The sequence below is a fragment of the Dipodomys ordii genome, unplaced genomic scaffold, assembly GCF_000151885.1.
Source record: "Dipodomys ordii isolate 6190 unplaced genomic scaffold, Dord_2.0 Scaffold66, whole genome shotgun sequence".
In the NCBI taxonomy this organism is placed as follows: Eukaryota; Metazoa; Chordata; class Mammalia; order Rodentia; family Heteromyidae; genus Dipodomys; species Dipodomys ordii.
In genome coordinates, this window is record NW_012267282.1 from 4,330,733 (window position 1) to 4,345,917 (window position 15,185).

The 15,185-nt window shown below is 49.9% G+C and overlaps 1 protein-coding gene across 1 annotated transcript; it reads right to left on the bottom strand.

Moving 5' to 3' along the window:
- Positions 1 to 3,606: 3,606 nt before the first annotated feature.
- Rnf34 (ring finger protein 34, E3 ubiquitin protein ligase) lies at positions 3,607 to 14,550 on the bottom strand. Its single transcript, XM_013023117.1, has 6 exons — positions 14,451 to 14,550; positions 8,489 to 8,707; positions 7,012 to 7,422; positions 5,903 to 5,992; positions 5,561 to 5,762; positions 3,607 to 4,442 (listed from the first exon to the last, which is right to left on the bottom strand). Exons 1-6 carry the CDS (start codon positions 14,454 to 14,456, stop codon positions 4,252 to 4,254), a joined length of 1,119 nt encoding a protein of 372 aa, XP_012878571.1. The 5' UTR covers positions 14,457 to 14,550; the 3' UTR covers positions 3,607 to 4,251.
- Positions 14,551 to 15,185: the final 635 nt, after the last annotated feature.

Sequence of the window (15,185 nt, forward strand, 5' to 3'; positions counted from 1 at the left end):
CTTGTCTGAAGGTTTTTGCTTTGGTGTTTGGAACAGGGTGTGATGTGACCAGCACCGCCGCTGGGGGAAAGGGAACGGCCGGCAGCCGGGAGCCTCAGTACCGGCGCGCAGCATTTTGAGACTAAGCACAGAATTTCTCTTTTCTGGGTCACCCAGTGCCTTGTGGTTCATGACTATTTTTAAGTTTTTCCTTCTTCTTCTTCTTTAGAAAGAGACGAGTTTCCCGCCAGTGAAAAAATGGGAAGCTCCAACAGCCACGCATAGAGCTAGGAGCAGACTCCCTGCGGTAGTGCTCGCCTGCCTCATTTCCTCTTACTACTCCTGTGCCAAGTGACTTCCTGGCCCCTTGGCATTGACCCTTCCCTGAGAGTTGACCAGACTTGGACAGGGTCCTGCAGCCTTGCATTCCTGTACAAATGTGATGGCTCTGGTGGGTCTGAGCATCTACAGCCAATCCTCAGTTTTAAAAATCCAAAGACCCGGGCTGGGAATGTGGCTCAGTGGTAGAGTGCTTGCCTTGCATGCATGAAGCCCTGGGTTCGATTCCTCAGTACCACATAAACAGAAAAGGCCAGAAGTGGACCTGTGGTTCAAGTGGTAGAGTGCTAGTTTCGAGCCAAAGAAGCTCAGGGACAATGCTCAAGGCTCTGAGTTCAGGGCCCAGGACTGGCCAAGCAAAAATCCAAAGACCCTTTTCTGCTTCCAACTAGAAACAATGTAGCCACTGAAATAACTCAGAACTCCTGTGACAGAATTAAAATTAGTTAACACTGTAGTTCACCTGCGAAACTGGCTTACCTCTGCAGGCTTGGAGACTCTGCTTGCATCCTAATAAGATGTCCCCTGCTTTGGGAAAGTGGTCCTCTCCCCTTGGGAACTGCTGTAAGGGTGATTGTGGTTGTCACTTGGTAGAAGCCGACACTGAGACAGGTGGAAGCTACAAGCTGAGATTACTTAATGCCTGGCTTAGATTAGAGGCAGCACTCCTGTGAGGAGGAGGAGCAGGAGCGGCAAGAGATGCCGCTAAGGCAGAGCTGCTGTGGATGGGGGTCCACACGAAACACCAACACATCACTGATCTCAGACACAAGGCCACAGCAGGGCATAGATCACACATGCTCACCGAGAGTACTGGACAGCCCACTAAGATTACGTCACCGGAAGCCCACAGTCTGGATGGGTCTGGCCAGCCTAGGCCACATGTTACAGACAGCTGTTCTGAGTGCGCATGCTGTGTCTGCAGTAGTGAGATGTACTTGTGGTACAACTAAACTTCCCAATGCAGCAAAGACGTGGCTCTGGTCCTTCCTGTAGGGAACTTGGTGTTTGCAAAGGAAGATTCGGAGGCAAGGTGACTCCTCGGTGGTGGGAGCAGTGTTACCCGTAGGACATCACCCATTCAAAAACCAACCAATGGCATGACAGCTTCCAGGGAAACTACTCTCAGGCAAATAAAGTAGCAGTTGTCATTGGTATCCAAAGGATCCTGGCCCCAAATCCTCCGCCACCAAGATAGCAAAATCTACCTTAAGGAGCCTTCTGCCCAGTATACATACACCTGCTCAAATCACCTCTGGATGACGTGAGCTATCAAATACCCGTACACTCAAGCACAAGGTGGCTGCCCTGTGTCATCCAGGAAATAAGGACAAGGACAGTCGTACAAGTTCAGTACGGTTTTTCTCCACATATTTTTAATTCTGGTTGAATCCAGGACCATTTCCCATGGGTGCAGAGAGCTGCCTGTTAACACTAAACACAAACGGCTAGTCACCAGGCCAGGGTTACTTCAAACTATTACCTAAAATGTCTACTATCAATTTTTTTTTTACTCTTGCCATAAAAAATCTTAAGCTTTTGTACCTAAAAGAAAAGCAAACAAGCTGAGACCATGTATAAATAAAGCTGAAATTTAAAACGACAAAATCAGCACTTGCTACCTAACTTATATTTAAATTTGTTTACTATCATCTGCTGGCCTGAATTTATAAATTTCCTACCACCAAGTTAGGGATTTAAGGATGATGTTTTAATAGTGCACTCTCATGAGAAGTACAAGCAGTCAAAAACAGCTTTGGCAGGGGTCAAACTCCTGCTGTTTTTCTGGCAAAGAAACAGTCCATACGAGCTCGGCGCTGGTGGCTCATCCTATAATCCCAGCTACTGAGGAGGCTGGGATCTGAGGATCTCAGTTTGAAGCCAGCCCAGGAAGACAAATCTGAGATAATTTTATCTCCAACCAACCAGCAAAAAGCTGAAAGATGAAGTGTGGCTCAAGAAGTAGAGCACCACCACCCTTAACAAAAAAAGCTAAATAAAAGCCCAAGGCCCTGAGTTCAAGCCCCAGTCCTGGCACTGAAAAGAGAAAAAGAAGGCTGGGCAGGCGGCTCAGTGGTAGAGCGCCTGCCTCGCATGCATGAGGCCCTGGGTTCCATTCCTCAGCACCACATAAGCAGAAAAAGCCGGAAGTGGTGCTGTGGCTCAAGGGGTAGAGTGCTTAGCCTTGAGCTGAAGAGCTGAGGGACAGCGCCCAGGCCCGGAGTTCAGGCCCTACGACCGGCAAAGAAAAGAAAAAGGTCTCAAGTTGGCCACTGTGGCCGGGGGACCCCCAGCTCAGACGGCGCGGGCGGGAGGCCTTGGCCTGCACGCTCCGACTCCCCAAACCCAGAACGTGTTTTTCTTTCACTTTCTGCGATTAGTTCCAAAGCCCCCTTTCTGCCTCGGGTCCATGGCTGTTTGGGGATTTGTTGACTGGCGGCTCTGAACACATGGAGGTATGTTCTGGGGAGGGCTGGGGTGGGACAGAGGACTTGCCTGAACTATATTCCAGCCCTAGAGTGAAGACTATTTTCTTTTTAAAGGTATGGGGTATGACCTCATGGTTTCACACTTAATAAGCTGATGCCCTACCATTTAAGCTGCACTTCCAACCTGACTTTTTGCTTTGCTGGTTACTTTGGGAGTGGAGCCTAGCAGACTTTTCTGTCGAGACTGGCCTTGACCCTACAGCTCTTAAGTCTCCAAAGTCGCTAGGATCACAGGTGTGAGCCACTAGCCACCAGTCATGTCAGCCATTTCTTAACAAGATGCCCATCACCAGTAGGATGAATCCACAGCTGGTCTCCACTGACTTAGGCTGGACTTCCAAAAGCAATGTCAGATCCTTTCTGCATCAGCTAGTGTCTCAGGTTTCTCATTTGCTGTACTACTGGAGTCAAAAGAAGTGGTGCCAGAACTAGGTTCACTCTGAGATACCCCCCTTGAACCCCCAGGGATTTGAACCCAATGCACTTTGAACTTAATGCACTTGCATTAGGTACTTGCACTACCCCTGAGCTGCCCCCCAGCCCAGCAGAGGCACTTTGTAGCTGAGACTTTAGCTGGCTCTGCATGCAGAAGGAGGCCTTAGCTGTTTCAAAGTGAAAAGTGGGGACCAAGCAGCTGGCCTGACCGAGTCACGGTACCTGGAGCCAGGACAGGAAGCAGCAGGAAGGCAGCACTGCACTAGTTGCTCAGGACTTCTTGCGGCGACCCCTGAAGGGCGGCGCACAACTTGTCACTACACATATGAGTTAGGAAGTCACTGAGACCATGTAGACAAGAGCATCTTTTTAATCTAATTTTATTCCTAAAGTTGAAATTAGCTAGCAGCACTAAAAATACACCTTCACTATACAAAACAGTGGAAATGGACTGCACATTAATAAAGAATTTAGCACGCACACTTCTAATGTAAGAAGCTAGAAGCAGCCCTTGCTATAAAAAGCTGAAGCTGAACGAAAATGGCCATGTTTAGTCTAAGGCCCTGGCAAGTGGACTACAGAATGTCGGTTGCCCCAGTGATGTTTAAATGCGGACACAGCAACAATGTGCAAACGTACATTCATCAAATGTGAGCATTATTAAGATATACTTGACTAAAAGAACGAGAGGGGTCGGCTCCTGTGAGCTGTGCGCTCACCTCACCAAAGAACAGACGCTTCTTCAAACAGGCTGGAGAGGAAGAGCGCAGGGCGAGACCTCCACAGCACAGCGCCAACACCAACGCCATGACCACAGCCACCAGTGCGCCCTGGGGACCGGTAAGGCCCAGCCGAGGGAGCGCCGGCCACAGCCCACACCCACCAGGAGCCTCTCTGTCCCCACCAGTAATGAAAATCGTGAAAAAATAGCCTTTGAGCAGTGTTATTTCCAGTTCCTCCTATGCACTCAAGGGTTCGGGCCAGGCGCCACGGTAGGAGAGCAGGGCGTTCAGGACTTGAACACATGCACAGCCCGCACCACGTACTGCCGGCAGATGGGGCACTCACTCATGCGCTTGCCACAGCGTGTGCAGGTGACCATGTGGCCGCACTCCAGCAGCACGCAGTCGATGACGGCGTCCATGCAGATCCGACACAGGCTGTCATCGTCCTCATCCTGCAGCTGCAGCCGCTCCTCATCTGCAAGGCAACCGGGAGCAGGGGCTGCAGCCGCGCGGCGCCGAGCCGCACCACCCACAGCAGAGGCCGGCAGCCAGGCCGGGCCCTGACCACAGCTACACCACGGGCCCGTAGATGTGTTTAGGACTTTTTTTCCTGAGGTGTGAGATCAGGGCGGCCTCTCTCTTGCTAGGCAGGCACTGCATGCTGCTCCACACCTCCAGGTCAGGTCCTTCCTGCAGATGCTCCAGTTTTTCTTTCTAGAGGGTAGGGCTGGACTTTGAACTCAGGGTCTTATAACAACAGCTAGGCAAGTACTCTTCCACACCTGAGCTGCACCTCCAAGATGAACCTTGGGGTTTAGTGACTAAATGTGAAGGGCTGGGCTTGAGGCCAGGACAGACGAGCCCAGCGAAGGTCACGCTAGCTAGCTCTATTTTATGTCACGGCAAAACTTAAGGGGGCTATGATTTATTGATGTATTTAGAAGAAAGACACACAAACCCTAGCTGTCTACACACGGGGCTTGGAGTCGGGATTTCAGTTCAGAGGCTGCGTCGGAGTGGCGGTGAGGAAGGGGCAGCCCTGGAGCCTCATCCAGTAGGAAGAAGACTTCATTCCACACCGGTGGGGAGACCAGGGATGACCAAGCAGCCAGGAGCAAAGGGGTCACCCCCTTTGTATCAGAGGCCTTGTTACATTTTTATTTTTGGTGCCAGTCCTGGACTTGAACTCAGGGCCAGGGTGCTGTCCCTTAGTCTTCCTGCTTAAGGTTAGCGCTCCACCACTTCCGGCTTTTTGGTGGTACATTAGAAATAAGAATCGTCATGAACTTTCCCACTTGAGCTGGCTGTGAGTCACAGTCCTCAGATCTCAGCCTACTGAGTAGCTGGGATTACAAGCATGAACCACCAGAGCCAGAAGCCCCATCTGTTTGAATTAGATGTACATCACCAACTGAAATGGCATTTGGCCAGAAAAAGCCAGAAGTGGAGCTGTGGCTCATGTGGTCTATCATCAGCCTTAAGCAGAGAGCACCCAGAGCACCCAGGCACTGAATTCAACTCTCAGTACAGCGCCCCCACAACACACACACACACAACCTGACGGCTAGCAGCACTGACCCGGAACATACGTACATGACTTTTGGTTTTCCTCATTCTCTCTGTACAGCCGGTTTACTTTCTCCACCAGCTCCCATTTTTCACAACAGCCTGAATAGTTGACAAAATTCCGAGCCAGGATTTCCTTCAGCTGACGCACGCTCATCCCTTCCACCCCGTCCAGACTTGACAGGTCCGACAGCGATGCCCTCACTTTCTTCACAGAGAGCCCGGGGGTCTGAAACCAGAACCCCTGTGACCGCTGCGGCAGGCCCTCGGGGCGCCCTCCGTGGTCACCAGCCCGCCCCGCGCCCAGCACACCCTGAGGAGCCTACAGCAGAAACCGGGTCCCCATGGCGGCCTCCCAGGGCGCCTCACCTGCTCCTCCACGTCGTCATCTTCATCTTCATCTTCATCTTCATCGTTGTCGTCATCTCCTGTGTTTGCTGAGGCTGCGTCACTGTGTCCCTGCACAGGTGATGGTATGATTAGGCGAGGAATCAAGTTTGTGGCCCAGCAGAACCCACACCTACTGACACGGACGCTTCCCGTCCCTCCTGCCCACGGATCCCGAAGCCTGGCACGCGGCGCGCCTCCTCCACGCCCTCCGCGCTGCGTCCAGCACTCGCCTCCCAGTTCTTACAACACCAAGACGGGAGAGTGGTGCAAATGTGTAGGACACCATCAGAATGAGGGTGTGGCAGCAAGGAGACATCAGGTTCACTAGTGCTCTGAACTGCACACAGAGAGAAAGCTAATTCAGCCAGAATCTTCATGCATCAGCTTGCGACTGACAGACGTGCACCCGCTACCTCCTGCATCTAATCATTAGCACAGGCTCTGCAGCCTCTCCCAGGTGGCCAGTGCAGGTCCTGCCTTCAAAATTCCTCAACAATCTCAGCTATTCTTTAGGGAAAACAGTTGTAGTTATATGCTGCCTTTCCTATCTTTTGACTATTGTGCATGTGTATAAATACATTATATAAATAAATATATATATACACACATGTATACTGACTGTGTATACATACATGCACACACATACATATGTGTGCACCAGTCCTTGGGCTTGAACTCAGGCCTGGGCACTAACCCTAGGCCCTTATGCTCAAAGCCAATGCTCTATCACTTAAGCCACAGCTCCACTTGGGCTTTTCGGTGGCTTTCTCAGGTGAGTGACAAGAGCATGAACAGTCTTACCAATGTGCACGTTACCTTTCTAGTCATTACTTCCAGTTAGTGTTTAACTTTACAAAACAGGGAAACCGAGGTAACAAAGGTCCAGAAATGGATGCGCGCTTTTGATCCTCTCTGACAGAGGCCTCGGCCCCCCCCCACCTCATGCACAGCTCGCACACCAGCAGTCCGTGGGTGCTGGCACAGCTGCTTGTGGCGTCTCTGCTCCTGCGCATGCTCCAGGGTCATCTCAAGGCAGCAGGTGCCAGAGCCCCCACCACACGTGGCCATGAGGCAGTGCGCCCGCATACCTGTGCCAGCAGCTCAGATCTGGAGGTCTGCTCACCATCCATGAGCGCTCCTGGGAAGGAAGAAACGGTAGCAGAGCGGTCCGTATAGTTTGATAAAAATGACTGTGTAAAAAAGCTAGAAGTCTGTGAGCGGGAGGAGTTTAGGCTGCCCGTGTCCAGCTCGTCCTCAGAGCCCAAGCCCTGATGGCACAGCACTAGATCCACCAAGTCTGCCTTCTCCCGGCACGTGTCGATGGGGATGTTTCGGAGGATGAGGTACTGCCGCAGGTCCTTCACCTTCAGCCGCATCAGCTGCGGCCGCTGGAAGGCTGTCTCTCGCAGGAGGTGACAGGTGCAACACCGGCGGTGGAGGTTTTCTTGTAAGACGGAGCAAACAGAGCAGAAATCCTTCTTGCAGTCACAACACACATGCTGGAGCATAGACACAAGAGAGCCATTTAAAGAGAGCAAGTTATAGCCGCCATGGAAATACCATTGTTCTCCTGTGCCTTGGCTTTCGATGTTGCCCTTTATGACATCTCCTGGCCCCAGCCCCTTGCCAGGCATATTAGTCTTCCAAAGTCTGAAGAGCGAAAGTCACGGCCAAGGCAGTTTCCATTCACAGAATTTCAAAGAGAGCACTTTACGAAAAATATACACTCGTGTGTTAATGAATTAAAACCTTTCCACCCCTTGATGCAAACATGTAATTAGCAGAACCAAGCTGACGAGCCACAGGGAGAGCAGCACCCATGAACTCCCTTCCCGCATTTCTCCCATCCAGAGAGGAAAGCGAGCCAGACAGCAAAGGAAGCAGAAAGCCAACTGACCTCTCAAAGTCACGCAAGGGAACACAGGAATCCACGAAATGCCATAATCTGTTACCCACTCAGCCTTGCGCACAACCCAAATGATTCTGAGAGAACCACAGAGAGACAGCAAGAGGCCATCCTCGGCCAGAGGCCAGAACCTTGCTCCTGTGAGCCAGAAAGCAGAGTGAATCTCCTCTGAACCGAACTGCAGGCTAGTTAAATCTCTTGCTTCAACAAATGAGGGTCTGGGCTGGGAATGTGGCTTAGAGGTAGAGTGCTTGCCTAGCATGCATGAAGTCCTGGGTTCTATTCCTCAGTGCCACATATACAGAACAAGTCAGAAGTGGCGCTGTGGCTCAAGTAGTAGAGGGGAGCCTTCAACAAAAGCAGCTCAGGGACAGTCCCCAGGCCCTGAGTTCAAGCCCCAGGACTGGCCAAAAAAAAAAAAAAGAGTGTCAACAGGAAGAATGAAATGGCACAAAAGGAGAAATCACACACCTGCCAATCAATGTCCATTCAGAAAAACATAACAAAATCCAGCTACCCTGTTCTAACTGGGAAATTGCTAAGGACACTCATTTTTAATGTTTCTATAAAAGCAAAAGAAGACTCATCAGCGATGCAAAGTTCCTACAGCCACAAGCTCTCAGCTTTGTGTGTCCTTGGTAACATTTCATCCGCCTTACCTTCTTTCTGAAGACTGAAAATGAAAGTCCGCAGGCTTTGCACACTATGTTGGGCCCCTCCGCGGCTGCGGGCGGGTAGGCAGGGAAGTCCGCGCTGGGTGTGAACCGGAAGGGGCCGGTGCCCCCCGCAAATCCTGACTGCTGGCCCCTGACAGCTCCGCTCCCCATGACTTCATTCAGCAGCCCACAGCACGAAGCCCACATGGAGGTGGCGCCCGCCTGGAAAGGAGCACAAGCGCCACGGGTGAGGCTGCGCGCGCCACAGCGGCTGCTGCACAGGCAGCTCGTGCTCAGAACTCCAGAGCAGCAGGACCCACACCGCGGGTCCACAGACCCCACGCTGCAGATGGGGGAGCACTGCAGACTTTCAAATAATGAATGCCTCCCAGACAAAGCCCGAGCAACTAGCCCCAAATGCAAATGTTCAAATTGAGGGCTTCTAGTCCTAAGCATTTTCCAGAGGATACTCAACCTGTATTCCTCTAGGCTCCAACATTTCAAGCTATTTGGAAACATGATGTTGTGGTATTTCCAAAGAAGATTTTGGCATTAGAAATACTAATGGTCTTTGTACAACTACATAATAATAATAATAATAATGAAAAGAAATACGAATGGTAGCTTGTTGAACAAAGGGAAAAGATGTTTTCTGCGGCAGGGTCTCCATGGAGCCAGGCTGGCTTTGAACTCACCATCTTGCCTCAGCCTCCTTAAGCAAGCATCACCTCACCTGGCCCTGATTCAATTTTTTTTTTTTCATGCTGGTCCTGGGGCTTGAACTCAAGGCCTGGGTGTTTTCCCTGGGCTTTTTTCTTTCTTAAGGTTGGCTCTGCCACTTGAGCCACAGCTCCACTTCTGGCTTTCTTGGGTGATTAATTAGCAGAGTCTCATGGTCTTTCCTGCTGGGGCTGGCTTTGAACCATGAGCCTCAGATCTCAGCTCCTAAGTAACTAGGATAATAGGTGAGCTACTGGTGCCTGGCTGTTCCAATTCGTTATGAATATACTAATGTAACATCAAGGAAGGCACTTTTACATCAGCAGCTGCCTTTCAAACTGAACTAAACATAATTTTCAAGGACCTTTACTTGGAAGGCCACCCCAGTATGAAGGCCATTTGCCCTGCCACTGCACACCCCAAAACAAATATGCTCTCCCTGTTTCTTTTCTGTGAATCATTGTGGCTATCCTTCCCCACCTAGAGCAGCACAAGTTCACCTTCACTGAAGTCACGGTCTCTTAAAGAAGCAGCTATCAGCCGAGCGCTGGTGGCTCACACCTGTAATCCTAGCTACTCAGGAGGCTGAGACCTGAGGATCATGGTTCAAAGCCAGCCCAGGCAAGAGAGTCTGTGAGACTCTTATCTCCAATTAATCACCAGAAAGCCAGAAGTGGTGCTGTGGCTCAAGTGGTAGAGCGCTTGCCTTGAGCTGAAGAGCCCAGGGACAGCGCCCAGGCCCAGAGTTCAAGCCCCACAACCACCACCAAAAACAAAAATAGAAGTAGCTATCAATGAGGTCCAATGGCACTTTCCCATGCTTAAAATGTAAAACTGACCACAGACCCACGCTGGAACCAGTTGGTTTTTGTACCTTGCCATTCTTATTCATATTCTAGAATCCAGATACAGTGACAAGTATTGGATGTCCAGACAGAGGTATTATCAGTTACAATAGCAGCATATGATACCATTAACTCTCTGACTGCCAAACACTAGCTATCCAACAAGCTCATTTTCTAAACGGCAGCCCTAAAGGACAATTTGCATGCTAGTGAGGTCAATGCTATTGTTGTACTGCCAGAGGCAGTAATGGTTTGGTACAGTATGGCATATTAAGTATAGCGAAAGGATAAGAGAACTCCAATAAAAAGGTTCAAACAGCCTTAAGTATCAAGGCTATTGGCTTAAGCGTTACATGGCTTTGTGCTCTATAATTTTCGAGAAATAGTGATGCCTTTAAAAGTGAGGTGAAACTAATTAATAGGCCATACCTTAGACTCTAAAGCTTAAACATAAAAGCACGAAAATCAAGATGTGCTAACAGTTAAAGAGATTGTTCTTTTAAGAAAGTTCATCTGCAGGTCCTTAAAGTCAGCTCACAAACAACTGAGAACATTTCATTTGGGAAATTTCAATGTAGACTTGAGTTCCCTTTGTACTTGGTCTTAAAGATAATTTAAAAGATTAAAAAAGAAAAGCAAGTTTCAATTTGCAGTAACTGTGTGGGGGAGGAGAGGAATCCCTCAACCGCAGGACCCTGGTAAACTCTCTTCATCGCACAAGTTGAAGCAGCAAAGTTCTAAGGAAGCTTCAGCAGCCACCTGATCAGGCTCCTGCACAATTAAACGGCCCTACCTGCTTTCACTCCTGATTCATGCGATGCTTTGTCCCCAGCCTCTAGTGCCGCCATTATGTGGCTGGCCAAGAAGCCAACGAAAATGCTTTTTTATTTTATCTCTATTCGAGGTAATGTCACACTACTAAAATACTGAAATTTATCAAGAATGGAAATTGTTGTCTGTTGTGTTTTTATAGTATTGAGTTTGCAGTCAGGAGACTCAGTTGCCAGGCATACTTGAGCCATGCTCCCCCAACCAGATCCAAATGTTTCTTCCTTCCTTGTTTGCTTTCTTTTGCTTTCTTTTTGTACCAGTACTGGAATTTGAGCTCAGGGCCTTTCATTCTTGGACAAGCTCAAGGCTGGCTCTACTACTTGAGCCTCACACCTTCACTTCTGCCTTTTTGTTGGTTAACTGGAGCCTCAGGGATTTGTCTGCCCTGGTTAGCTTTGAACGAAGATCCTTAGATCTCAGCTTCCTTAGAAACTAGGATTACAGATGTAGGACAGCAGCCTTGGTAATATCCAGCCTCTCCTTTCCACCTCCCAAGTGGTGGGATTACAGGTACACACAACCATGCCCACCATCTAGCTCTTTTGTTCAATAAAAAAAAAAAATCTATCAGTCTCTGTGAGAAAAACCAAAGTCCACATTGCTAAAAGCTGACCTGCCTTACTTGGGACCCCATTGACAGCAGGACGCTAAAGGATATACCATGTGAACCAAGATGTTACAACAACAATGTGCGAAGACAGCCAGATTCCAAACCAAAAAAGAATAAGCTGGGGGGGTGGCGCATGCCTGTAATCCAAGCTATTCAGGAGGCTGAGATCTGAGGATCATACTGTGAAGAACCAAAAAAGTAGGAAAGTCTGTGAGACTCTTATCTCCAATAAACTACTCAGAAAAAGCCAGAAGTGGCAAGTGGCTCAAGTGGCAAAACACTACCTTGAGCAAAGAAAACTCAAGGATAGTGCCTAGGCCCAGGACTGGTGCGCGCACACGCACACGCGCACACGCACACACACACACACACACACACACACAAATGTATGCCTGGAACAATATTCTAAGATCAGGGAACTTAGCTGTTTGCACACTATAGGTTTTGTTATAGTAGATAACTTTCACTTTGCTAAGATTCTGGAATAACCTTGTGTTGCAAAAGCACCAGCAATAACTTGTTTTATAAATTTCAGTTAGATCAAACTTCCTATAAAACTTAAAAGCAGACAGAAGAAACAATGGTCATAATAAGTAAAATCTTTATCCTCTTTAGAAGTACTTGATAAACATGCTCTTTTTTTTTTTTTTTAATAGATTGTGTGGCTTGAACTCTGGGCCTGGGCGCTGTTCCTCCACCCTTCAGCTCAAGGCTAGTGCTCTACTACTTGAGCCACAGTGCCACTTCTGGTTTTCTGGTGGTTTATTATAGATAAGAGTATCATGAACTTTCCTGCCCAGGCTGGCTTTGATCCGTGAGCCTCACATCTCAGCTTCCTGAGCAGCTAGGATGACTGGCGTGAGCCACTGACACCTGGCAAGAAATATGCTCTTTAGAACAGAAAATAATATCCTACTGAAACTGTTTCTTTGAATGAAATATGCATGGAACTCTGTGTGTGTGTGTGTGTGTGTGTGTTTTCGGCTTGAACCTTTTCACTCAAGGCTGGAGTTCTACCACTGGAGCCAACTCTGGCATTGTGTTAGTCAGCTGAATATAAAGAGTCTCTTGGAATTGTCTTCCTGGGCTGGATTCCAACCATGATTCTCACAGACTCTTAGATGCTCATCTCTAATTAACCAGCAAAAAAGCTGGAAGTGGAGGTGTGGCTCAAGCTGTAGAGTACAGGCTTGAGCAAAAACTCTAGCAAGATCTTGAGAACCTGAGTTCAAGCCCCAGTACTGGCACATACACAAAAAAGTTAACTTTTTTTAAAAAGTTGCTTTCTCCTGTGAGAGGCATCTTTTCTTGCTCCTGGGTTGTGGTTTTTGTGCTAGTCCTGGGACACTGGGGTTTGAATGCAGGGCCTAGGTACTATCTCTACGCTTTTTTGTTCAAGGTCAGTGCTCTACCACTTGAACCACAGCTCCACTTTCAGCTTTTGGTGGGATATTGGAGATAAGAGTCTCACAGATTTTCCTGCCCCAGCTGGCTTCTAACCACTACCCTCAGATCTCAGCCTCCAGCATAGCTACAATTACAGGTGTGAGCTATTTGTTTGTTTTTTTAATACTCTCTATACCATTCTGTTTTGTAATGTGGCTATTGACAAGTCTTTTTTTTCTTTTCTTTTTTTTTTTGGCCAGTCATGGGGCTAGAACTCTGGGCTTGGGCTCTGTCCCTGCACTCTTCAGCACAAGGCGAGCGCTCTACCACTAGAGCCACAGCGCCACTTCCGGTTTTCTAGTGGTTTATTGTTGATAAGAGTCTCATGGACTTTCCTGCCTGGGCTGGCTTTGAACCCCGATCCTCAGATCTCAGCCTCCTGAGTAGGTAGGATTACAGGAATGAGCCACTGGCTCCCAGCAAGTCTTTTTTCTTTTGATTGGAAAAGTCCTTCCTAAAGAGTAGTATTGTATTTTGAATTACTTCTACTCACCATGACTACCACTTGACAAATACAGAGGAGGTGTTTGACAAAATATTTGCTGGATTTCTCTAGCCATGTGACGCTTCTTTTCAGTCCTCCATAGTGAGTCCTGGGCAATGTTGTGAAGAGCGCAGCTCATCTAGCAGCTCATCTTTTATTTTCCTTACCCACATCAAATACACTTCGTTGAGATTAATGAAACCGTCTGTCTGGAAGTGTATCATCACTTTATGACTCATTCCACTTGGTCTGAGTTGGGCAAAAGAATCAATACTTGGATTGATTGTTGTATAAAGAGCTCCTCAAAACTCCCAGCGATCAAGTAGAGACAATCATCTCCTCAAAGTGGGCCAAAATCACCACTATCACCAACACCCTCCCCGCTTCGCCAGGTTCCCTGAAACTTCTCACCGGTGGTGCTCCCACATTTTCACACCCACCTTGGAGAAAAACTGCCAGATTACTTGCTGCGTACCTAGTGGCGGCGCAGACGCGCGCTTCTAGGTCACGTTAAACGCCCCCATCCCCCAAGAACTCCGGGGGGAGGGGTCTGAACCCCCACCCCGAGGCATTTGTTCTCCTAGCCCCAACCTCATCCTTGCTGCATGACGCTCTTTCTCCTCCTAGGGTCCCCAAGACGTCCCCCTCGGGTTAGCTCAAGGACTCGTGGAGGCGGAGGGCAGTCCGTGGGCGCAGGCTCGGGGCGCCGGCGAGCACAGCCGGTCTGCCTCGGGCCCTCAGCGAGTGCTGACGGCCGGCGTGCGGGGACCCCTCCCCCAGGCGCGAAGGCCGGCGACCCGGTCTCTCCTCGCGAGGGGGTCACTGTGGGAGCTTGAGAGGCCCCGGGCGGGCTCGGGCCCCGGCCCCACCGGCGGAGGTCTCTGAGGAGCCGGCGGGGAAACCGTTCACACACACACACACACACACACACACACACACACACACACACACACGGAGAGGAGGCGCTCCGGGAGACCCGACCGGACAGGAGAGGCGGGGAGGGCCTGCCCGGCTCCGCTAGCCCCTCACCTTCATGGCCACGACCACCTCGGCTCGGTCGGCTCTGCCAGGGGATTCAGCACCATAGCAGCTCCTAACAGCCGACCTCCTTCCTTCCAGAAGGTGGCGATTACGGTGCCTCCCGAAAGCCGCTGAGCGTCTCGACGTAATGGGCGTGGCCACGCCCCGCGCACGACCCGCCCGCAAGACGAGAGAACGGCGGCCAAGAAGACCAATCAGAAGCGTACACTGAGGGGGCCGGGCACGGGAACCAATAAAACTTGGGGGCTTGGGCGGGGCTTTCAGCTCAGCTGGGTGGGCGCGGGAGGTCTGGAGCTGGCCTGGGCGGGCCCGGGCGTGGCGGGAGGCGCCGTTTTCTCAGTTGGAAGGTGCAAATGGGTTCCTTACCAGCGCAATCGTCTGGGCACCATTGACTCTGTGGGGTGGGTGGTTAAGTTCTCTGGAAGAGGGGCGGGGAGGCATGAAGACCAGCGTTGAATTTGAAAACAAGGTCGTTTGAAGGCTTTTGTTAAAAACCATCCAGGAGCCCGGTGCCGGTGGCTCACGCCTGTAATCCTTGCTACTCTGGAGGCTGAGATCTGAGGATCCGGTGATCTCAGTTAACCACTCAGAAAACCGGATGTGGCACTGTGGCTCAAGTAGCAGAGCGCTCACCCGAAGAGCTGAGGGTCAGCGTCCAAGCCAAGTTCAAGACCCACACCGACAAAACAACAACAACAAAAATATCCAGGGCCTCGGATTTTA